Genomic DNA, 25,760 nt, shown 5'->3' with positions numbered 1-25,760 from the left:
TTAAAGGCATGCGCCACCACGCCCGGCTATGACATTGTTAAGTAACTCAAAATAAAGTGTATCTCCTCTGTGGGTCTCAGAACAATGGACTTGGCTAAACTTGGCTCAAGAGAAAAGAAAAAGAGTCCAGAAATCTCTCATCTCTAAGTAGCTAATCTCTGAAGAATGTTTGAGCCAGCTAAACCAGCATATTATGTATTTACTCTCAAGAACAGATCAAGAATGTAAAACTAGACTTTAAAATACCTCCACCAGGGTTCAAGAATTACACAAATCTACAAGTTACACATGAACTAATAGAAGAAAGTGTAGCAGAGTGCCTAAGTGAACACAGTGGTTTTAGAATCATTTTATTATTACTTAAAAGTACTTGGTTAAAATAAACAGATGCACACAAAGAGAAGACAGTGTGCAGACATGTAAACTCTCAATAGTGTAGCCCAAAATGTAAAAAAGTATGGAGATCCCTAGTTAGCAAGTCACTAGACACAGACATCATTACAAGAGACAGAACAACCCAGGGAAAGACAGCCTATGATAGAGAGCCTTCCCGATCACAGCCTGAAACTGCCAGTATGAACTAGTTTGGTTCTGCTTGTTCAGTCCCAGCAAAACCTTCATGAAAGTTTGAAAATGAAGAACCCAAAGCAAACACAATTTTGCTAAATCTGCAACCAAAACATTATGGTTTGGGGGGCTTGAGAGATGGCTCAGCAGTTAAGAGCACTGGCTGTTCTTCCGAAGGTCTTGAGTTCAAGTCCCAGCAATCACATGGTGGCTTACAACCATCTATAATGGGATCTGAAGAGCAGTTGGTGCTCTTAACCATTGAGCCATCTCTCCAACCAAAAACATTATGTTTTTAAACATAGGGATATAGTAAAATTCTGAAACTTTAGAACTTTACACAAAAATACTTAACATCTGTTATTTTTTTTTAATTTATAATGAACAGGTTACAAGCTCAGCTCAGAATTCTTTTCTGATACTTCCTAAGCATGGAAAACCCAAGAAATCCAGGTGTAATGAAACACATCTATTGCCACTACTTGGGAGGCTGACATAGGAGAATTGCAGGTTCAAAGTCAATCAATGTAGTTACTCTGCCAGAAAACGAAACAAGCCAGAGGAGTTCATATAAACTGAAGCACCCAGGAAAAGATTCTATTAAAAATCATCTATAGTGGCTGGTGAGATAGCTCAGCGGGTAAGAGCACCCGACTGCTCTTCCAAAAGTGCAGAGTTCAAATCCCAGCAACCACATAGTGGCTCACAACTATCCTTAACAAGATCTTACTCCCTCTTCTGGAGTGTCTGAAGACAGCTACAGTGTACTTACATATAATAAATAAAATAAATCTTAAAAAAAAAAAAAAAGAAAAGAAAAAATCATCTATAGTAAAGATTCTAGAAAGGGGCAAGCAAGAGAACTCCATTGGTAAAGACATCTGCTCACAAGCCTGATATCCTAAATTTGATCTCCTGGCCCCATATGGAAAAAGGAGGGAACCAACTCCCACAAACTGTTCTCTAATCTCCACACATGCAACATGTCATATAAACAGCCACACCCGGAAGGAAGGAAGGAAGGAAGGAAGGAAGGAAGGAAGGAAGGAAGGAAGGAAGGAAGGAAGGAAGGAAGGAGATTTTGTAAAAGCTTCCACAGTCCTCTCAAGGACTCCATGATTATGGACCACTGAAATCTCACAGGTCCAGAACTATCTTTGGCTGTCTTGAGTCTCCTTAATAGTTACTTAGCTCCCACTTTCTGAATCTGACCTGACACATCAAATACCAGCTAAAACCATGTTAAATTAGCTAGCTAATAGTTTTCCTTAAACCAAAGACCAAGATTTTTTTCAAATAATATCTGAAACCTATAGCAGATATTTCTTCACTTTTCTTTAACCCACACACTCAATTTCCTCACAGGTGTAATTAGCCAATGCCAAATTTACTTTTTGCTCTGTGATTATAAACTTTGTGTAACCACTGTCAGTGTCACTTGGGGCAACCTGAAGCTATATCCCAGGTCATAGTCTGTAGGCTTAGATTTTTAAAAACCTACTTTTAATAAGTAAACTCTCTTCTACCCCACCACCCACCAGAGGCAGTGGGAAGGAAAGGCTAACAGAGTGAAAGAGGATGTAGGTCTGTTTAGAAATGTTTCCTTGGAGGAAATCCAATCTGTGTTGTCAGGATATCAGCATTCAGTTCACATGGCATTCATTAATCAGCAATGGCAGGTTGACCTAGAAGAAACCACGAGGCTCTGCCAAGTAGCCCCAAGAAGCTGCTGGAACACCACCATGACTATGAAGTCATGACAAATTGTAAGAAAGAATGGTAAGATGTACCAATACCATCCAGCACTGTCAGTAAAGACCGGTGTCAGCAAAACCCAATGATGACCAGCAAAGAATGGCAAGGTGTACCAATACCACACAGTGTCATCCACTGTTCCGTGGGATATATTTATGTCCTTTGCAAACACACGAACCCTCAAGCATCTGCTGTAGCAAAACATCACCAGCCCTTTTTCCAGGCTGCCTCCAGAAAAACACGTGCCTGTTCTTAGCAAAAGCATCCTCTCGTAAGACAGTTTTCATGTGACGACTGAGTCTCCAGAGAAACCAGGAATGTCCACTTCAATCCTCACTCATATTTGACTCCAGAATACTACTCTTATTCCCTTTCAGACAAGAAGAACTTTACATCAACAGAGTTCGGTGGTAAAGTGCTTGCCAAACACACAAGTTCATGTGTTTGATTTTTAGTACCACACAAAATAAAAGTTTTGAGAAAAACTTTTAAACAACTGCACATAAAACAACTATGAAAACAACCACAGTCAAAAAGAATAAAGAAGAAAAGAAAACACAAGGTAACATACTGCCATGATTCTCTTCCTCAGAATGAAAGGGTCCTTGTCAGCGTGGCACACGGATGAAGCCATGAACGTCAGGGACACATGGGCTGATGCTCAGCTCTGCTCTTGCAGAACTGTAAGGCATGGGACAAATCACTCCTAAGGGCCTTTCTTAAAATGTAAGTCATGATATCTCCCTAGTTCCCAAGGGACTCATTAAAAGGACCACATGACTCTACAAGCTGACAAGTGCCCCTAAAGGTAAGATATCTTACAAAAGCTCCAAGTGCCCAGCTTTGGCCTTAAAACAGCATACCAAGCCACTTAAGACTGGCCATAAGAGTAATACTCATTAAAACAACTCTCGTCTAGACTCAGATTCCAACATGGGAACAAATCTCAACTCTGACACCTCTCAAGTGCACAGGAAATGTCTTCACGTGCAGAAAGAGAGCAGTGAGAGTGTTCCGCAGCCATAGTCAGACCTGACGCAGTAAATTAACCCAAAACTGAGGACGTGACCTTTCCTTTAGCAGACTAAGTTAGCCATTGAGAGAAAACAGGAAAATAAGTATCCTTTGTTGACAAAATAGCACCTACCTTTGGGTTGGGGTTATGTCTCATTGTGAGAAAAACCAGTTAGCCAGCTAGCAATCATCTCAAAGAACAATTTCCACATGAGTTCTACCCTGACCAAAGCCATGTAACAAACCCACAGCACCACTCAGGTGACCAGGACACAAAAATAAAATAATTCTGTAGACAAACTAATTCAAAAAGACACAGACAGTCCTGCCAAGAAGAGAAGCCTAAGCTGATGCTTCATGTCTGCATGTCTAGGTGAAGGACAGTCGTCTCCTGTGCATGTAATTCAAGAGACTCAAAAGCCCCAGCTGTGGACTGACTGCAGCATTTCCACAGACCACCGTGACCTTCTGAGGAACACACCTCTCTAAATGGAGGCCACATTATGTCAACAAGCACAGCTTCTTTTTCAGACACACCGGGATGGTTCACCCAAGTGCCCATCATAAGCAGAACAGCACCCATTTGAGAAGCATAGTCCAATCAAGGTTCTCCCACCCCACCCCCACCCTTCTCCACACTAAGCTAGAACATGAGGAAATTATATACTCCAATTCAAAAGCTCTTACCACGCCATTCCTGTTAGCCCACCAGTACCACACGGACCCTCCTCACCAAGAGTACCCAGGCTGCTCTGACATTGAGCACTCACACCTCTTCCCCCATCATGGGCACTTTATGATTTTATTTATTTTTTATTTTATTGCATTGTATGAATGTGTAAGGGTATCAGAATTCCCTGGAACTGGAATTACAATTTTGAGCTGCCATGTGGGTGCTGGGAATTGAACCGGGGTCCTATGGAAGAGCAGGAAGTGTTCTTAATCACCCAGCCATCTTTCCAGCCCTGGCAACCTATCTTCTTCCTTCCTTCCTTTCTTCTTTCCTCTCCCTCTCCCTCTCTCTCTGTCTTTCTTTTTTTCTTTCTCTCTTCCTTTCTTATGCCTGTTTATTTTATGTGTATGTATTTGTGCCTAAATGTATATATGGGCACCATGTATGTGTGGGAGCCTTCCGGTTTCAGAAGGTGTCATGAACTGGAAATGCCAGGTTTCTTTGGAAACTCAGTTGTGTCATGGGATGTTTTTCTGGAAACTGTCTTATGAGACGACGTTTTTGCTGAAGCAGACACGTGGGGGTATGTTTCGCTGAGAACAGACATGTGGTGCTTTTCTGGAAGCTTCCTGGAAAGGGGGTATGTGATATATTGCTGGAATGGACACTTGAGAGGACACATGATGTTTGGAAAGGGTATAAGTGTAACCCAACAGACAGTGGATGATGCTATTGCATTGGTTCACCTTGCCACTCTTTGCTGGTCTTCACTGATGACACTGTGGCACTAGTTTGCTTTGCCTTCTTTTCTGATTATTGTTTGTTGTGACTTTGTAGACAGAAACACAACAAAGAACTTCTGGTGGTATTCTGGTAGTTCTTGCTGCTTTTGTGCAGACTCGGGTCTATTAGCAGAGTCTTTCAGTTTCTTCTGGATTAAACTGCTGTTGCTGATTTGTGAATGGTGTTTGCAAGTGGACTGAGCTATCGCTGCTGATTCATGTAAACTGAACTACTGATATACTGGCAATGAAGATTGGAATCGTCCTAAAGAACTACTTCTAAACAGATCCACTTCCTCTTTGTCCTAGTAACCTTTCCTTTCTATTACCTCTGGTGGGTAGTGGACTAAAAAGGAGGTTAAAACATTTAAGAACCCTTATTAAACTAGGTTTTGAAAAATCTAAGCCTACAGTGTGAGATTCCCTAAAATTAGAGTTATAAATGGTTGTAAGTCTCCATGTAGGTCCTGAGACCAAACCTTGTCCTCTGCAAAATTAGTAAGCACTCTTAACCACTGAGCCATCTCTTCAACCCCAACTATACAGAAATTCTCCATCAATCCTGAAAGCTCCTGACTCTCAAGCCCCAGCCATGGTCACAGTTAGTTCCCTCACCTCAAGGGAGAGTCGGTTCAGTGACACAACATGAGTTGCACTGTCTGATATGGCAGCCAGCCACTTGCATATACTGAGCATGTGAAATGAGCCTGATGGCTATTAGCCTGAATCCAAATTACACACTAGATCTTAGAAACAGTTCCCTGATAAGAATCACAGGTGCCCATTCTTTTGATTAAGCTTTGGCTCCAGGCCCAGCTGACCAGGGCTAAAACTAGAAGTTATACAGTGAAGGCTCAAGGTAAAACTGTTTTATCTTTCCAGAAATCAGGATTTGATAAGTATTCCATCACATTTCTGAAGGACCATTCTAACTGTCATAAACACAAAAAGGTAAGGCAAAGGCTCTGTTCTGGCTCTGTTTGCCTGAGAATCAACTTTGAAAGGACCAATTGTGTGCTCTCTTCATCCCTTCTCAGTCTCTAGAGCCATGGTTCCCAACCTTCCTAACACTACCACCATTTCATACAGCTCCTCATGTTGTGAGGATCCCCAACCATAACATTATTTTTGTTCTACTTCATAACTCCAATTTTACTACTGTTCTGAATTATAATGTAAATATTTTTAGAGAAGGAAGTTTGCCAAAGGGGTCATGAGAATGACTGCTCTAAAACCAACCTCTTCCTCTCAACTGGTAGGAACACTAATTCTATCCTATACCTGACTCTACAATTGAAATTCAATCCAAAAAAAATAAATAAATAAAAATCATTGCATTGTTCTTTTAACCTTTTTTTTTTTTTTTTTTGGACAGAGTCTAACTCTATAGCCTTGCCAAGCCTTAAGCTTGTGACATTGACCTCAAACTCACAGAGATCCATGTGCTTCTACTTTTATTTAATCTTTTAAATTTTTTCACTGATAATCTAAAAAGAAAAAAAAAAGACCCAAGTATTCAGTTTTTAATGTTTTAAAGATAAAAATTCATCTTTTTCTTTTGTGTAAATGCATGCATATTATATGGATGTGCACCTGTTTGTGAATTTGCACATTTGTGTGCAGGTACATGTACCTGTGTGTACATGTGTGTGTGGAAGCCAAGGTCTTTCTTCCATACTTTTCAACCTTACTTTTTAAGTCAGGGTGTCAATGAACCCAGAGGCGACTGACTGGTTAGTCTGGCTTTGCTCCCCCAGCACTAGGGCTGCAGTCGGACACCACACCAGGATTTTTAACATGGGTTCCAGAGAGCCTAACTCAGTTTCTCATTCTTGGATGGCAGAAACATTACTGACTGAGCTATCTTCTCAGGTCAAATTGGTCCTTTAATGTTTAAAATACAAATGCTGGCAGTTTTTTAAATCCATTTGTAATTCTCTTTATATAGTATGACAACTTTATAGCCCTGCTCTTGAGCAGTGGCTCTCAAACTACACAATGCATCAGAACCACTGGGAAGACTTGCTGAATAAAACAGTCAGCTGGACTCCCCCCAGAAGCTCGACCTCTGCAGGTCTGGGGAACTGCAGCTACACAATGATCTACAACCGTTCCAGAGGATAAAACTGATAGTAGTCTCCAGCCAGAGAGGAATGCTGACTGAACGTTTCCTCTGTTCTATCCTGCACTCTTCACTTCACACAAGTCCTACACAAGCTTGTACCTAAAGCTTGTACCTCAACAACCCACTTCTACAGAACTGTTATCATATAACCTGATGTGTTAAAAGTGACAAATTTATAGTAACTAGCTAGAGGTTCACATTTTTTTTGTAAAGAAGAAACAAGTTACTTCTTAAATTGCTAGTTGCCTTTATATCAGTCTTTTGGTTTTTTCCCTCATTGACATGCTAAAAACAAACAGAAAAACCCCTGTATCAAACTTGTATATTCATATAGGTATTCTACCTGTGCCATGCTAAGATGATACTGAGACAGGCTCTTGCTATAGAGCCCTGGGTGCCTTAATACTACAATGTAGCTGAGGCAGACATTGAACTCACAGCAATCCTCCTGTCTCAGCCTCCCTGGTGCTGAGTTTACAGGCATGTGCCACCTTGCCTGGCTTAGAGTAAGTTCTGTTTATCCTGATAAAGTTTTCTTACTCACAGACAGCTATCTGGTCTACTCCTTCCTTCGCTTTCATTACTACTATAAAAATCAAAGTCATTTTTATACCTAAGAGGCATAGATGTTATTTTTTCTTTTTATGACTAAGTTTATTAATATGGTATGATTAAAGCACTAAAACATACTTCACTGGCCAGCCAGTCAAGCTACCAGTGAGCTTCAAGCCAGTGAAACCTGTAATGACATACTAGGTTGTCCTCTTATCTCTATCCTTCCAAATACACACACACACACACACACACACACACACACACACACGCACACACACACACGCACACAACTTTTCTCAAGTTTTAATGAGACACTCTACATATGCCTATGTAGATGCTCCAAGAAGCCATAGGTTATCAAATGCAAACCCAAGTGCCAGAGACAGGCTACCTGTCTACAAATCATTCATCAGGAAACATCCTGAGACCCCCCTGCCCAAAATAATACAGGTTATTGTCACTACTGTTGGCTTGCCTTCAGAACTAAACAGTAACATCCTATTGCTGATGACATCTCAGGCTCTGGCTATAGGACACAAAGAAACCAAATTAGAACTGAGCTAGAAGCATCCACCCTATTGGCTTGCCCTCATAGTTTAAAAAGGTACAAGGCAGGCTGCTGGAGAAGAAAAGTCAAGTCTTAATCAGCTGTGGATATTGCACACAATACCCAACAAACCAGAGAGGCAGGATGTGCCCCTGCTACAACAGTGGGAAGTCTATTACAGGATAACCAATCACTTTCTGATGGAGACTGAGGTCCACTCCACAGTAAAGACTTTATGTCTTGTACTGAAAACCTGGTCAAATGCCCAAAGCATAGAAAACATAGGCCCTAGTAGGGGAAGCTACGCTCTTGTTTTCTAAATGGATATGGTATCTTCAAATTACATTCAAAATAATTTTATTTAGTTCCATAAATTAGTACTGCTATCAGCTTTGGTCAGAGAAGTTTCTTTAAAAAAAAATTAGTTTCCTTTCATGTGCAAGTGTGTGTGCATGTGTATGCATGTGCTGTGCATGTGAAGGTCAGAGCAAAACTTACACAAGTCAGTCTTCTCTGAACATATGGGTACCAGAAAGTGGAACTCAGTAGCAAGTACCTTTATCAGCTGGGCTATCTCTCCTGCAGTAGGCAGCCTTAACTGCAAAGATTCATAATTGGTCAAGGTGCTTATAAAGTGATTACTGGGTGTTCAGCTCTAAGTGAACATGTCCCTTCAATGTTCAGGTGAAATTGTTAGAAGAAAAGATGGAAAGAATTGTCGAGCCAGAGGATTGTGAAGAACTGTGAAATGCCACTGTATTCAAGAATTCACAAAAGTTGCAATTGTCTGCAGAAGGCCTGCACAACATTGGACTATGCACATCCTGTCATGAAAGTTTTCTCCCAGTAAAGTTCTCTTCTTCTCTTGGGAGGCGCCTATTGAGATTTCATGAGCGAAACCATACAATTTGGTATGTACCTTCCTGTGTTTATGTCTAAAGATCATTCTTGGTACCATCTTTACATGTAATTCCTTCCCATCCTAGGCAACAATCAAGTACTATTGGATTTAGCTCCAAAATATATTCCAAATCTGGATGCTCCTCACAAATTCTACCACTATAATCTAAACAAGACACCATCACCTCTGGTTGACCTTCAGTAGCCTCCTGATGGGTTTCTTTGTTTCCACTTTCCCTGTAAAACTCACACTCAAACACCTCAGTCAGCAGTCACGATCTTTCCAAAAATGTGAGTCTTATTGCTCAAAACATCCATTTAGACTCCAGTTTATGTGTCTGTTTGGTGTTGATGACCAAGTCAGGACAACACCACCCCCCTTGTGCTAGGCAAACACTCTACCACTGAACATTACAGCCCTCTCATTTTTTTCAAGAGTTTAACTAAGTTGCCCAGATTGAAATGTGATCCTCCTGCCTCAGTTCCCTGAGTAGTTGAGATTACAAGCCTGCCCTACCTAAAGGTCAGCTGGACTCTCGTTTTTAAACTGTGAACGAGAGTTGAGATGACTGTGTCTTCTCTCACCTCACTTCTTAGCATCCCCCCTCATGCACTATATGACATGCACTTAACTCCACCCCTTGTTTACAACAAATGCAATCCCATCTTCCAGCTTTGCCTTAGCATACTCTCCATCGAAAATGCTGGTCACCTAGACCATAGCATGCAGGCTGGGATACCTTCATGTTCAAAGTCATGTGTGCAAAGTGCCTTCCATTTTTCCTACCCAAAACCAACATTATCACTACTTCCTACTCCCTGAAATTTTTTTCTAAGAAGCAAAAAAGGGTGATTTTATTAAGTCACAACCAAATAAGTAAGGGACTCCAAGCTATAAAAGAAGAATTCTCAGATGAGACTACCTGAATTCAACTACTCATAAAAAGTTATCAGATCCACAGCCCTACAGAAAGGCTTTAATACAGTTACTACCATGTCTGGGCTTTGTACACATCAGCATTGCGGAGCTGTCCCCATGGACAGGAAGCAGAGTGGAGCAGTAATAGGAATGGGCTAGGGCAAGGTAAAAACCACAAATACACATCTTTAGTGACCAACTTCTTCAGTTGGGCACCATCTTCCCTAGTTCCACTACCTTACAAAAGTCTATTCAGAATTTAAATCTACCAACATGGCCGTTCATTAGGTCAGATCCTCCTGACTAACTGACTCTAAAATAAGGTGTAAACTTAATCAAATCAAGTTAATCATCAAGATTCATTATAATAGGATAACAGTTGCCAACTTAAATAATAAATGGAGAGATTCTTCAGATAAGAACATATGTGCAAAAAGCATATCATTGCAATAGACCATTGCATGCCAAAGTAAACAGTGTATGGAAGAGGCTGGTCAAGAGGGAAAATTCCCAAAGCTAAAACAAAGAAGATTCTGTAAGATATTCTGAAACACCATCCCTTGGCTACAAGAATGAACAACAAAAGTAATCTAAGGTTCAGCAAATGTTGTTGGGCAGATAGATATCTTGTCTTAAAGCAGGGCAGCTATGATCACTGCATCAGACCTATTAATATGTTTGTGGAGAGAGAGGAGACCCTCATAAAGTCTGCAGGAGGCATCTACTATCCTAGTATCCTCAAAGCAAAAGCAATATTATTGCATATACCACTTAGATGCTGTTGAAGCATCTAAGCCTATGCCCACTGACAATATATTGACTCTGTTGAAGGAGACTTCCTTCTCACTCAAATCCAATGAACTTAGAAAATTCTTTCACCAACCTTAATTTTTAATCCTTGAACTCTCTGTACCTGTGTCAAATTATTTTACTGTCTCCTGGTCTTTGGGTTTTTTGGGGGTTAGATTTTGGGTTTTGATTGGGGGGGGAGGGGGAGACAGGGTTTCTTTATGTAGCCCTGGCTGTCCTAGATCTTGATCTGAAGACCAGATTGGCCTCAAAGTCACAGAGATCCACATCCTCTGCCTTCCAGAGTGCTGGGGTTAAAGGCATGTGTCACCACACCTGCAGTTGTACTTTTTAAGGATTTGTTTTGCCGGACAGTGGTGGTGCATGCCTTTAATTCCAGCACTTGGGAGGCAGAGACAGGTGGATTTCTGAGTTCAAGGTCAGCCTGGTCTACAGAGTGAGTTTCAGGACAGTCAGGGCTACACAGAGAAACCCTGTCTCAAAAAACCAAAAACTAAAGATTTGTTTTTATTTTCTGTGTAAGTACACTACATTCATGTAATGCCCATGGAAGCCAAAAGAAACTTTCATATCCCTTCAAATTGGAGTTACAGAGTGTGGTGAAATGCCATACCAGTATCAAAAGTAGCAAGTGTTCTCAACTACTTCGCACCTCCAGCCCATTTCTCCCCAGTATTCTCAGCATGTATCACAATGACTGAGATATAAAAGATGCTTCAAAAATACCTTTAAATATTCTTTAAGTGAAAAGACAGCTACAAGAACAAACAGACAGACATGGATGGATGGAAATTACTTCTTGAATGTTATTCCCGAGTCTAAACCATGCCCCTAACAAGTCAAGAATTAAAGACTTGGTACCCAAGGCAGAAATACTCAAAGGTGTGTCTTGAGAGTGGTTGGATCTTGGGAACTCTGACTCTAATGGTGGCTTCATAATTTTATGGTACTTGTGGAGAAGCCATCATTAGCACCATCAACACTAATATCCAGAGATGGGGCCTGGATAAAGGAAGGTCATTAGGGGCAGGTTCTTGGAGTCTTTATCTTATCCGAGCCCCCTTCCTGATCTCTGCCTCTTGTCCATCATGAGGTAGCTGCCCTGCCCCAGTGTTCCCCACTATGATGTTCAGCCTCACCTTAGACCCATAGAAGTAGAATACATGATCATTGAATATGACCTCTGCAACAGGGAGCCAAATTAACCAACTCTCCTTTTTAATCTCTTGGGTACCCATCAGAGTTAACACACTGCACCTTGGTCAACCTGTAACCCTGTATTTCTGTCTAAAATTTCCATTCACAGGTTGGAGAGATGGCTCAGTGATTAAGATCACTGGCTGCTCTTCCAGAGGTCCAGAGTTCAATTCCCAGAAACCACATGGTGGCTTACAACCAACCATCTGTATAGGATCCAATGCCCTCTTCTGGTGTGTCTGAAGATAGCTACAGTGTACTAGTATATATTAAATAAATAAATAAAATTTTTAAAAAATTCCATTCACATCCTTTGCCCCTGTTCACCTACTTACCAACATAGATAAGTGGATAGATGGGCAGATAGGTGGATAGATGGGTGGGTGGGTAGATGGATGGAAAAGATGGTTCAGTGGTTAAAAGCACTGGTTGCTCTTCCATAGAATCAGAGGTTCCATTCCCAGCACCCATATGACAGCTCACAACTGTCTTGAAGTCTAGTTCTATCTTAGTTAGGGTTTTATTGCTGTGACCAGACACCATGACCAAGACAACTCTTATAAGGACAACATTTAATTGGGGATGGCCTACAGGTTCAGAGGTTCAGTTCATAATCAACAAGGCAGGAAGCATGACAGAGTCTAGGCAGGCATTATGCAGGCAGAGCTGAGAGTTCTGCATCTTCATCTGAAGGCTCCTAGTGGAAGACTGACTTCCAGGCAGCTAGAATAAGGGTCTTAAGCCCACACCCACAGTGATACACCTACTCCAACAAGACCACACCTCCTAATAGTACCACTCTCTGGGCCAAGCATATACCAACCATCACAAGTTACAAGGGATCTTCTGTCCTGCATAGGTAGTGCATATATTTAGTATACAAGCATACATGTAGGCAAATCAACCATACACATAAAATTTTTAAATGAAAATAAATATATAGATGAACCACAGACCCATTTAAGCAATTGTTTTTTCCTTTCCAACGTCCCTTATAGCTAAAACAGAACTAGTGCCATGTTTTCCCTCTATTTACTCTGTTTTGAACTGAAAAAACAAATGATAGCCAAAATGTAGAAGTTTAAATGTACTATTGAACAGCCTAGTGGGTGTGGTGGCCAAGACCTTTAAAACCAGCACTCAAGAAGCAGAGGTATTCAAGGCCAGCCTCATCTACACAATAGCTCCAGGACAGCCTGGGTTATATAAAGAAACCCTGTCTTAAATAAAATACAAACAAATAAACAAATGCCATCAATTTTTTTTTGCCATAAATGTTTTACTACAATAGAAATCAGTTTCTGAAATAAGCTTAGATTTTTTTTTTTTTTCAAAGTAAATGTTAGGAAGATTTACCTTTGGCCAATCCTAAAGCACTAGCTATGTTTAAGCTTTTCAAAAGTACAGGTTAAGTTTTCAAACTGCAACAATGTCACACAATGAGATTATCACTCAGATGACAAACAAGTTAGTATTGGAAAAGCAAGGCTTTGGACGCATACAATCCAGTTCAGACTTTACCCCAGTCAACTATATATCCTTAAATTACTTAACTGCTCAAACTTCGTTTCCTCTTGTGTAAAGCTAGGATTTCTGACCTAGCTACTACATGGATAAAATATGTGAAGGGCTGGGGATATAGCACAGTTGATAGAATGCTAGTTAGGTCAGCATGCACACACCACTGGGTTGGTTACCCAGTACTGCATAAACAAGATGTGGTGGGACACACCAGTCATTCCAGCACTCTAAAATGGAGGCAAAAGGATAAGAAGTTCAAGGGCAAACTGAACTACAGGGAGAGCCAGAGGTCAGCCGAGCCTTCAGGAGACCAGTCTCAGAGCTGGGGGAGGGAATGAAAACCATTTAAGGCATATAAAAGCTCAATAAACTGTTGCAATTACCATAAAACTAACACCTCTAGCCACTGAATGTAGCTAGAAAAAAAAAAAAAAAAGGATTTAAACAGAACGTGTTTTAAAGGTTGTTTTACAAATCGAGTAAGTAAAGATTAAATGTTAACTCCATATGAAACAGAATCAAAATACAACACAAACTATGGGGATATGGGGGCATGGGGACAAGAAGGAACTCCCAACTCAGGAATCTGGTAGAAAACCTCTTGCCAGCTGAAAATCAATAATTCCAACACAATTAACCACATTTTCTGGTTAAGTTTGCTCACATACGGAATGCTCTTTTATACAGAGAATGCAAACAAAGTAGGGAAGGCTATAGGCCCTCAGGGGACCAACTGGATGCTCTTATGGAGAAACCAGGGCTCAATTCCCAGCACCCACGTGGTAGCTCACAACCATCTGTGACTCTAGGTCCAATGAATGCAATGCTGTCTTCTGACCTCCATAGCCACAAGGTACATACACTGTACACAGAAATATATGCAGGCAAAATACAAACACATGTAAAGGAAAATAGTAACTTTTAATTAAAAATGGGCACTTTGTCAAACTACCTTCTAAATATCTATGTTTATATCCATAGACTAGTGTCCCTCGGCCTTAGTCAGAGAGGGTTCTGGTTTCAGTAGGTGGCAGCTAATAGTGAGGTTCATAAGTAGTCCGAGTGCTGAGAGCAAGTGACTGTCAAGTGCTCAGTCCTAAATGGACATCTCTGTGACCCCTTCAAAGGCTCAGAGAGCATCACTAAAGAGGGAGCAGAAAGAGTGTCAGAGCAGGGAAATGGAGAACAATACTGTGACACCCTGTCTTCCAAATACAGCACAGCCACTACAATCACGAACTCAGAGCATCTATGGTTACCTTCACAAAATCCAGCTGTCAATATCCCCCAAAGGACAAACACTAAAGGCCTCACTCCCCTGTGAGGAGCTACTGGCAGGCCAAGGTTACTGAGTGTGGGGGTGGAAGCTATTCCTTGTTGTAAACTTGACTACATCTGGAATTAAATAAAACCCAAGTAGATGGGTACCTTTAACCTGGACCGTGCGTCCTACTGGCAAAGGATATAGAAAAGGAATCTCTTTTCTTCTCTTCTCCTTCTCCTTCTCTCTCTCTCTCTCTCTCTCTCTCTCTCTCTCTCTCTCTCTCTCTCTCTCTCTCCTTGCTCTCTCCATCTCTCTGGCAAGTCCATTCTTTCACTGGCAATAGAGCCAGTGGGACTCCAGTATATACTGATGACCAGTTGAGACATACAGCCTCGTGAATTGAACAGCTATTGGGTTCTTGGACAGTCATTGGACTACCTAGACCACAGCCTGTAAGCCATTCTAACAAATCCTAGATAGTTGGATGGATGCATGGATGGATGGATAGATAGATAGAAAGAAAGAAGGGAGGGAGGGAGGGAAGGAAGGGGGAAGGGAGGGACAGGGGGAGGGAGGAAGGGAAGAAGGGAGGAAGGGAGGGAGGGAGGGAGGGAGATAGGGAGATAGATAGATAGATAGATAGATAAAGACAGACAGACAAACAATAGATTGATTCTATCATTTCTGTTTTTCTACAGAACCCTGAACGATATAGGGAGGGAGGTTTTGGGGTTCTGTTCTTGTTTTTGTTTTTCTTTTCAGTGCTGTATCCACTAGTAAATTGTAGTAAAAATCTTACATACCTGGCAACCCTTCTTATTTACAGTTGTACCTCATCAGCTGTAACACTATCCAGTAACAGGAGTCACTGCAAGATTCACTTGGGCTCCTTAGCAACTCTTGAATTATAACTTCAGAAACCATGAAAGCACAAGACATGACTCCTGTAATGACACTTAATTGCACCTTTTCTTCCAAAAGCCCATATGTGTTCTTGTGTAAGACTTAGGTACATCTTACTTTTAAGGACTGAGCCATATCTCTAGGTCCAGTTGTGTGAATTTTTTGCTGTTTTATTATGGTTGTGTATATGATAGAGGTCAGAGCATAACCTTGTGGAATCAATCCTTTCCTTCCACCTTTGTCTGAGTTCCAAGTCACCAGGGTTTTGTAACAATCGCCCTTGCCCACTGAGCCATCTAGTCGGCCCTTGCTGAAACAATGTTTAACTTAAGTAGCATAATATAAATAAGAGTATTGACTGTTTCGAGGAAGCTGTCAGTGTAGCTCAGTGGTACAGCTCTGCCTCAATGTACCAGGCCTAGACTTCCAAGTTCTAAGACTGCCACTTACTAGTTCTATGGCTTTAAGCAAGTCATCTAACATTTCAGGACCTGAGTCCATCTGTAAGTGGTGTTATATGCTTAATATGAGGACTGAATGACTTAATTCACAATAGTTGCCTAGGGTGTGAGATCAAAATATGGACTTGGTCAACTCAGACTGTTTTATTTTATTTCACCACCAAAACTTCTCAACAGCCTTTTAAAGTTATTGCCTAATTACTAGATGAAATTTCATAAACATTTGGAACTGTACTCACCCCCTACACAGGAGGCATTCAATCATGATTTGTTTGTAAAAAAAAAAACTATCTAAAAAACCACATATTCAATATATAACATCCAAACCTGGTGTGGTGGTGAATACCTATAATGCCAGCACTTGGAAAGTAGAGCAGGAGTTGAGGATTTAGCTCCGGATTTAGCTCCGTGGCAGAGTGCTTGTCTAATAAGCACAAGGCCCCCAGGCTCAGTCCTCAGCCCTGGGGTAGGGGCAGGAGACCAAAATCTTTTCCCCAGTACACAGCAAATTTGAGGCCAAGCTAGGCTAAGTGAGGTCCTGTCTCAAGAAAACAAACCCCACAGAAGGAATATTGAAAATGTGACCTCAAAGACCATACTTTCTCACTGCCGGTAATTTCGTAAGGAAATGTGTCAAAGTCTTAGCAAGAGCAAATGAGGATTAAATGATTACAGGATGATAAAAGTTAAGGCAACACAAAGAACAGTGAGAGCCAGCTTTCCAAGGCTGGCACCAGGGAGAACCTTCCAGCTCACATTGCCTAAGTGGGCCTGTTTGCATTTCCTTAAAAATAGTAAAAGGCTGAGCACAGCAGTACATTCTACACTCAGGAGTCAGAGGAAAGGAGATCTCTGTGACTTTGAGACCAGACTAGTCTACACAGAGTGTTCCAGGACAGCCAGGGTGACACAGAGAAATATGTTTCTTAAAAAAAAAAAAAAAAAAAAAAAAAAGAGGCATATCATCCAAGTGTCAACTCAAATTCAAATTTCAATGACCATAAAACAAACGCTGTTTAACTTTTTCTTCTGAGAGGTAGGGAAGGATTCGAGCCTGGCCTTAAACTCACAATCCTCAGCCTTTCCAATGCTGTGATAACAGGTACACAGCACTACATATGATTGAATGGCAGGGAAGCTTAGCAGGCACACTCAACCAGCTTTCAAGGGATTTTCAGGGGACATTCGTTTTAAGAAATCTGCTCAAGTGAATTAGTAAGTGTACTTTAAAAGTTAGGGAAGTCAATGCCGGCAAGGCCAATGTATCCCATATGGAAGGAGAAAAGAGGTTAACACAAACTTCAAATCCGTGAGTCAAAACGTCACCATGACATCCAGGGTGAACCACAGTGACGTGAACTTCGTTTCTAACCAGGCTAAGCAGTTCTTAGGACGAAAAATAAATCCAGACGGTGCATTTCTCACACATTACAATGGTGTCATACAGTTTAAACAGGATTTCAGGTAACACGTGTGCTCTGTTAACAATCTTGACTTAGCACAGTATTTTCAAACTCACGGCCTTAACTATTCAAACAGCAATTCACGATGCACCTTCAAAGTCGCTGCAAAGACAGCAAAAGAACATGTGGACTCTTAACAAGGGCTCTCTAGAAAACTGCAGGAGAAACCAGCACCGCGAGACTCTGGGATGCAAGCCCGAAGGCCATCCCGGAGAAGTGCAGGTAAAGCTCAGCCCGCTTAAGCCTGTTCCCTCGGGTATGAGCGTTCAAGAGATGCCCTGTGGCAGGAGAGAGTGTGAGCGCAGCCTGGTCAGGGCCTGGGCCTGAGGCAGCCGGGATGAGCCGCGGGTGTCGCCTGGGAACCCGGGGCAACCAGGCCCACGGGAGCCCGGTTCTGCTCACCTTCAGCGTCCACAGCAGTTGCTGCGAGGACCGCCGCCAATGCCGCCTGGCCGCCAACAGCGCCACGGTCCTGACCCACAGCCCCGCCATCGTCGACCCAGCCGACTTGCCGGCTGCTGACCTCTCACCCTCGTCAAGGGGCGGGGAAGGGGAGTGCCCGCGGGACGGCCAATCAGAAGCCTTGAGTTCTAAGCTCCGCCCCTGGCGAGTAGACTTGGGAGGGAGCTGGTCAGAAGGCGGCGCAGAGCCGGACGACTGGGGCTTGTGTGTATGGGATGAGACCGCACTAGGACCCGGAGGGAGCCGACCAAGGAGCTCCAGAGACTAGTCCAACTCCCCTACTGCTGAAAAAGCTGACTGGAGCCCGCACTCTGCTTCCAAAGAACCACCGCTGGCCAATCGGGTGCATCCATGCTCCTTTTATTTTCTCGGTGGATATTTTAAAGTAGATCTCACCGATAACCATCTCTGTATCAGGACTGGTGCTCACTTACTTCGCCTGTCCTACAGAACTAACAAGAAACAGTCAGGAAGCCAGGCTGCAACAAGTAGACAAGCCAAAAAGACAATCGCAACATTTGCGATTGGCAGAGAAGCTGAAAGTTCTTACCAGAGTAGAAACAGAATGGCAAAGGATTACCTGTTTCACCTGCGCCAGAGGCTGAACCCTTTTTCCTAGTCAGGAAATTCGGTTTCCCTTCTCTTTCCTTCTTGCTACTTTCATCACCATCTTTATATTTAGTTTGTTGTTTTAAAGTCCTGTTTTTACTGCCGAGATTCCTTCAGTGAAGGGAGCCTGTAGTAGAAACTACTTGGCTCTATAAAGTGACTTAATCACCAAGCTTGAGGACTTAAGTCTGATTTCTGGGACCTAAATCAGAGGAGAGCACCAAGTTCAAGTTATTCTCTGACCTCCACGTGCATATCATGTACACACACATTTACACACACACATATACACACAAATATTTTTTCCATCTGAAAAGTACAAGTAAGTGCATTGAAGAAAAATTGTAATATCCAATTGTAATTTTTATTTATGTATACTTTTGTGTATAAGTGCCTGCATGACTATATGTGTACCATATGTGTGCCTGGTGCCTGCAGAGGTCAAAGGGCATCAGATTCTTAGAACTGGAGTTACATCAGTTGTGACCCACCATGTAGATACTGGGAATCGAACACGAACGCTCTGAAAAATCAGTGTTTTTAACTGTTGGACCATTTCTCCAACATTCATAAGATCCCTGTAAGCAGCCCATGAAATGCCTGTCTTGCTCTCAATTTTGTTCCTGAAGAGCAACCATAGGAGAGTCTTGGAGCTTTATGTCAAAGAGACTTTCTCATTCTGGTCATAAAACTTACTAGATAAGAATATTAATCCAATTATGGCAATTTTCAAAGTTCTCAGATATGGTTGAAAGCTCCAACCCCACACTCACAATTCTGTCCATAATTATTTTCATGGAAGCAAAGGGATAAAAACTTAATTACCACTGTCCTTAAGACTGACACAACTAGCTAGACCCTTTAATTATGATCTATGAGAACAAGCAACATTGTAACTACTATTGTTTGGAAGCTACTTGTAAGGATAAACTTAACTCTTTGTGTCCCAAAAGACTAAATGGCTACAAAGTCTAATTTCTGCTTCAGATAAAGAGAGTAGATAAAATACTATGTAGCGAATACTCCAGAGGGAGCTCTGAATGAGTCAAGCCTTGGACTTGTAAGATAACACTTGCCTTAGGCTCTACAGCAGATAAGATTGATTGATGAAAGTGAACACCCAGCTAGCAGAGCAGGGACAGATCTAAGCTATGTAACCCACTATGCTAAATCCTCCATATGCTAAAACCCTCTATATGCATGGCTTCAAACGTGGCTTTTAATTTTTTAAGGACTTGTTTATTTTTATTTTAAGTATATGAATGTTTTGCCTACATGTGTTATCTATGATGTGTATACAGCGGCCAGAAGAGGGTGTCAGATCCTCTAGAACTGGAGATACTGATAGTTGTTAGCATGTGGGTGAATTGAACCTGGGTCCTCTGGCAGAACAGCCAGTGCTTTTAACCACCGAATCATCTTTCCATCCCGTGTTGTCTCTTGAAAGCCTGCTCCTTTCTGAAGGGAAACAGGGAATGTATCTGGGGAAAAGGAGAGGTCAAAGGAGGTAGGAAGACTGGATAGAGGGGAAACTGTGATCAGAATGTATTGTATGAGAGAAGAATCTATTTTTGATTTTTAAAAATTACCAATTTAGCTGGGCATGGTTGAGCACACATGTAATCCCAATTCTTTAGAGATAGGAATGGGAGAATCCTCACTTCCATGTAAGGATGATGAACTCAATAATAATAATAACTAATAGTAGGAATTAATTTTAACACCTTTTCCATCCCCAGTTGATACATCTATAATATAACTCTTGTACATATGGCCCAAGGAACATCAAAGAGGAGGCAGAAAGACAGTAAGAGCAGGAGAGGACTAGGAAATTTTGTTTGAGATTGTGTCTCCTAGAAATGACAGGGAGGCTTAGCTCATCATACCTCAACAATATGGCTGCCTAAAAACCTAAACAAGATGAATGCCAATAGACATGGTAACATAAAAAGACAAAGAATCATAGGAAATTAAGGAATGCTGGGAGCAGGAGAAATATTCTTCCCTGGAGTTGAGCATCCTATTAAATTACACAATACCAACTGGATAGCCCTAAGACCATATACATACAAGTAATACTAAGTAGACTGAGCAGATTGTATTTATATATTTATTTGCATGGACACACACATACACACAAACCAATTAAAGAAAAAAAAAGTTGAGATGGAGTGGGAGAAGGAGATATGGGAGGGATTAAAGGGAAAAAGAAAAGGGGAAAATGATGCTATTATGTTACATCATATAATAATCTTATATTTTTATGCATTTTAATGTTGTATGCTTATACATATTGAATAAATTATTGCTTATTTTCTAATATTTAATAATAATAATCTGTATAATATATTATGTAAAACATATATTTATATTACATGTATAATACATGAACATATAAACTATATTATGTTAACATAAATTAATGTAAATGTTTAATAAATCATATTAAATAAATATAATAAAATAAAAACTATACCATATTTATTTTAAAATTTTAAGATTTACATATTACATAAAATAAATTCAAATTTAATAGTAATTTATCACCTAAAAAGTAAAAAAATGCAGATTTGCATGGAGAAGTATCCCATATTAATGTAGATTATTAACAGAAGCATACTGTATATATTCTATTTTTCTGTTTGCATTTTTAAAATATTTGTACAGTTTAGCTGAGAATTCACAGCAGTCACCTTGCCTTGACCTTCCAAGTGTTCGGATTTTAGGCATCTGCACATGACTCTGTTCCTGCCATCTTTTCTCATACAGATATTAGTACCATCTGATCAGGGACCCACTTTTATGATTTCTTTTGCCCTGCATTCTTTTTTTTTAATTTTGTTTCATTGGTTTTTCAAGACAGAATCTCTCTGTATACCCCTGGCTGTCCTAGAACTCTCTATGTAGACCAGGTTGTCATAAAACTCACAGAAACCTGCTTTCATCTACCTCTTTTGTGCTGAGATTAAAGGTACACAATCCACAGAGCCACAACGCAAAAGGCTATGGATTGATTTTTTAAAGGCATTTGTCTTGGTTGGGTTTGGCACTTGTCTTTGTTAGGTTTCTATTGTCATGATGAAACATGAGAAGAAAAAAAAAGCAAATTAGAGAGGAAAGGGTTTATTTAGCTTACATTTTCTTATCACTGTTCATCATCAAAGGAAGTCAGGGTGAGAACTCAAACAGGGCAGGAACCTGGAGGCAGGAGCTGATGCAAATGCCATGGAGGGGTGCTGCTTACTAGCTTCCTCCTCATGCCTTGCTCAGCAGCAGTGGGATGTGAAAGTTATGATTTCAGAGAGAGAGAGAGAGACAGAGAGAGAGAGAGAGAGAGAGAGAGAGAGAGAGAGAGAGAGAGACATATATAATAGTACTTACAGGTCTGCTATTGGTATGCAGCTTTCTGACAAGCTATAACTCTTTAATAGCAGCTCCAGTTTCCTATCCATGAAACCCTGTTTTCTTCCTAGAAAGACATAGACTCCTTTGGAGTTTTTATTAAGGACCCTTATGGGAATCAGTAAGAATTGATCCAATCAAACTATGGCTCAATTCTTAAGTAATATAAAAAGGTGTAAGCCCCAGCACTGCAGAGGCTGAGGCAGGAGAATCACCTGAACATGAGAACTTAAGACTAGACTGGACTTCATAGCAAGACATCAAAGGAAAGGAAGAGAATGGGGAATGGACAGAATTCTTTCAGAATCCTGTAATTTCCTTGGTCTTAACTGCAGTCTTTAATGACAAAAATCGTAAACTCCACAGCTAGCACATTGGCTCTCAATTGTCATACATCGTTAGTTAAGCATCTCACCTGCATGGAAATGTCAGCCCCAGTTTCAGATTTATAGGTTAGTAGAAACTGATCAAGTCAAAATGACTTGTGAGATACTTGGGTGTCAGAACACAGTCCAAGAATGGAGCTGTGTGAGGAGAATTCTGAGTACTCACAAGAAAACTCTAAGAAAACATGACCAGAGTCTTGAGACCTCAGTTTCTTCAAAAACATGAATCGTGCTTGGGCTGTGTTTTCATGCTTCTGCCAGGTGTGATGGATAGGAGTGAGCTCACATCAGGTTGTTCATTACAGCTGGTTACTGCTATTTGTTTATATGCCACGCGCAGCGTGTCCTGGTGATTGCACACTTTACTGGGGTGAGTCTTCTTTATTTCTTTTCTTTCCTTCTTTATTTTTTTATTTTTTTTATTTTTCGAGACGGGATTTCTCTGTGTATCCCTAGCTGTCCTGGAACTCATCTGAAGATCAGGCTGGCCTTGAACTCAGAGATCTACCTGTCTCTGCCTCCCAAGTGCTATGATTAAAGCCATAGCACAAGCCCCGCTTCAGGTGACTCTTCTTAATCCTCAGAGTATAAACTGCCTAATGCTCTGAATAAAGTTTGCAGGCTCCTCGCTGGCAGGTCCAGGCAAGAGGAGAGAGGTTCCGGTCCCACCAGGGTCTCTCCCAGGCTGAGCGGAATGGCAAATGTCTACGGCACAAAAGAAACACACTGAGCCGGGAGTCTTGTTGAACCAGGAACTCAACTTTATAGCATCAGCCTCTCTCTTATATAAGTTTGGAACGTAAGGAGGAAGATTTTTGGTGAGGTGACAGATATGCAGTGACTGACAGGGCCAATGGCAAAGCTCTACATCAGCAACAGCTGGACAGAGGCAGGGCCAAACAGGTCTTGCTGAGTCACCCCAATACAGAAGTGGCTGAGACAGGTCTCAAAACTCGAGCCAGGCTTAGACTCTCCCACAAGGCCCAAACCAGGGCCAAAATGGGGCCCAACAAAGTTGGTTATAGCATGAGATTTTAGTCTACTTCATTTTTAAGCCCTGCTCCCTCAGGTTCACACCACCAACTAGAGTGGATAACACTGTTTTTTAATTATTATAAAATACAGCATTGCAGTCACTTGTAACCATGTAGGTCGTTGACTGTACATTGACTCTACTGTGCTGCCATTGCCATCTGTCCCCAGCAGGTTTTCAACTAGCAAAAGGAAAATGATATCATAAGTACTTATGTAGAGAAATGAAATTTAAGGCCTGGGATTCATGCAACTTCTGTCTAGAGAAATAGTTGTTTGTAAGCTTGGAAGCCTAAGGCGGAGAGCACAGTGAGACAAGCCTGGGCACGCCCAGGCAGGCCATTGTTGGAACATTCCTGGGACTGAACCAAATGTTCCGCTAACCCGCCCCTCAGGTCTCCTAGCATTCCTGCCTTTGCAGGTACCATCCTGCAAATGTGTACGTTTAAATGAGCCAATCACAGGTAACTGCGCCAATTCTTGCTAGCCCCTCCCCCTCCCCCTATAAAAACCCCTAGCTTTCAGGCCACGAGGTCGACTTCCTCTGTCTCCTGCGTGAGATACGAGTCCACCCAGAGCTCTGCCATCAAAGTACCTCATGTGTTTACATCAAGAAGGCTTCTCTGTCGTGTTTCTCTGGGACGCCCTGACTCCTGTGACCTGAGGACCCGAGGGAGTTCCTCAAGAGGGGGTCCTACACTTACTCTTCACTTTGCCCTGCTCCCAGAATCTGACAACTATGACTTTCTATCCCTCTAATTGTGACTATCCTAGGTACCCGGTGAGACTGGGATACTCAGTTTTACCCACAGATGTTTAGCTTTTATGGTTCTTCATATTCTGTATATTTGTTTTCAAGATACTCTTCTTGCAAATAATTTCACAACACAGGGCACTGTGTGTACCATATTTTAAACTTATGAGTGGTATCTTTAGCCAGGTGTCTCAAGGAATTGCTGAGTTGAAATGCATTTGTACATACAAAGGTCACCAGCTCTCATTTAGGGAGCATTTTGTCACCTCACAGTCCCACCAGCTTTGCAGGAATGCCTTCTTCCCAAGATTGACCAAAAGAGGATGTGGACTTCTCCGTGTTGAGAACTGTGAAGAGACTACCCTATTTTAGAGCTAACAAGTTAATCTGCACATTTTTATGAGCACTGCAAAAGACACTAGGTTAGAGCCTCAGGAAGCCTGAGCTTTATGTTGGCCCTTTCCCAGTCCTCTGGAGTCAAGTAAAAAGGAGGAACAGCTTCAGTGGATGCTATGCCCTGGTGGGCTATGTCATGGCCATGTCTTGGAACACCAAGAAAACTCCAGTTTTAAGAGGCTGGTGACAGAGATGTCCAAACTGTCCCGGAAGAAAATGTTTTCTAATTCTTGATCAGAAAACACTTTCAACGCTGTTATTTTTTTTTGGGGGGGGGGTTGTTTGTTTGATGACAGGTAATGAAGAGAATTTCCAACTATTCAATCTTATTTTACCTCATGTTTCTTCTGTAAGTGTAGGTACTGAATATTTCTCTGGGCCTTTGTTTGTTTTGTTTGCCTTTCATTTTCTATAAACTGTCTTTTAAAAACTCTAGAAAATATCCCCCCATCTCTCTCTCTCTCCCTTTCTGAGATGAGTTTCACGAGCCCAGGCTAGCCTCAAACTCTCCATGTAGATACAGCTGAAAATGGATTTCAACTTATGAATCTCCTGCCTCATCTCCCCAGTGTACAACCAAATTCAGTTTAGGGATATAAACTCAGAGTTATTATATGCATTCTACCAACTGAACTACAGCTCCAGCTCCAGTCTTCCTCCCTTTCATTTAATCAGCTTTATTGAGATATCATCCACAGACAATAAAGTTTACTGTTTTCAATGATATAGTCCAGTAGTTGTTAAAGATCATTTATCTACATATTTACATAATTACAAACATACATATATACTTACAGATATACAGATAAGTTTGAATTATCAATCTTTCCATATGGATTTTGGGATTTGAATTATAGTTAGTAAGGCTTTCCTTACATTCAGATTATAAAGAAACTTATTTACTTCTCTGTAAATCTAACTCTTACTCACCAAATAAAATTGTCACCTTAGAGGCTTTCTGCTGAATAAGTTCATCTTTTCTAATTCTTTCTGAATTCTGACTGGCTGGTTCAACTCAGCTGTTCTGGCTCTGATTCAGTCTGGCTTGTCTCAGCTCCTCACTGAACTGCTCTGCTTGAAAAATCTGCCTTTCAACTCCACTAACTGAACTGCTCAAACTGACTCAACTGAACTCCACTGCATTGCCTGAACTCACCTGAACTGCATTCACCGACCTGACTCTGCCTGTTCTTAAGCAGCATCGCTCTCCTGTCTGTTCCCATGAGAGTCGGGTGTATCCAGTCTTCAACTCATTCTGTGAAA

General features: G+C 41.3%; 1 protein-coding gene across 1 annotated transcript in view; it reads right to left on the bottom strand.

The window, feature by feature from the left end:
• Pcca (propionyl-CoA carboxylase subunit alpha) overlaps nucleotides 1-17,981 on the bottom strand; it is a 336,175-nt gene extending 318,194 nt beyond the window's left edge. The window contains exon 1 of the mRNA XM_021203136.1: nucleotides 17,859-17,981. Coding sequence (XP_021058795.1) covers nucleotides 17,859-17,948 — 90 coding nt within the window. The 5' untranslated portion in view covers nucleotides 17,949-17,981. The remainder of the gene's footprint in view (nucleotides 1-17,858) is intronic.
• Between the last annotated feature and the right edge of the window lie 7,779 nt (nucleotides 17,982-25,760).

This window comes from Mus pahari, chromosome 8, assembly GCF_900095145.1.
Source record: "Mus pahari chromosome 8, PAHARI_EIJ_v1.1, whole genome shotgun sequence".
NCBI lineage: Eukaryota > Metazoa > Chordata > Mammalia > Rodentia > Muridae > Mus > Mus pahari.
This window is presented reverse-complemented; position numbering and strand designations above follow the sequence as displayed.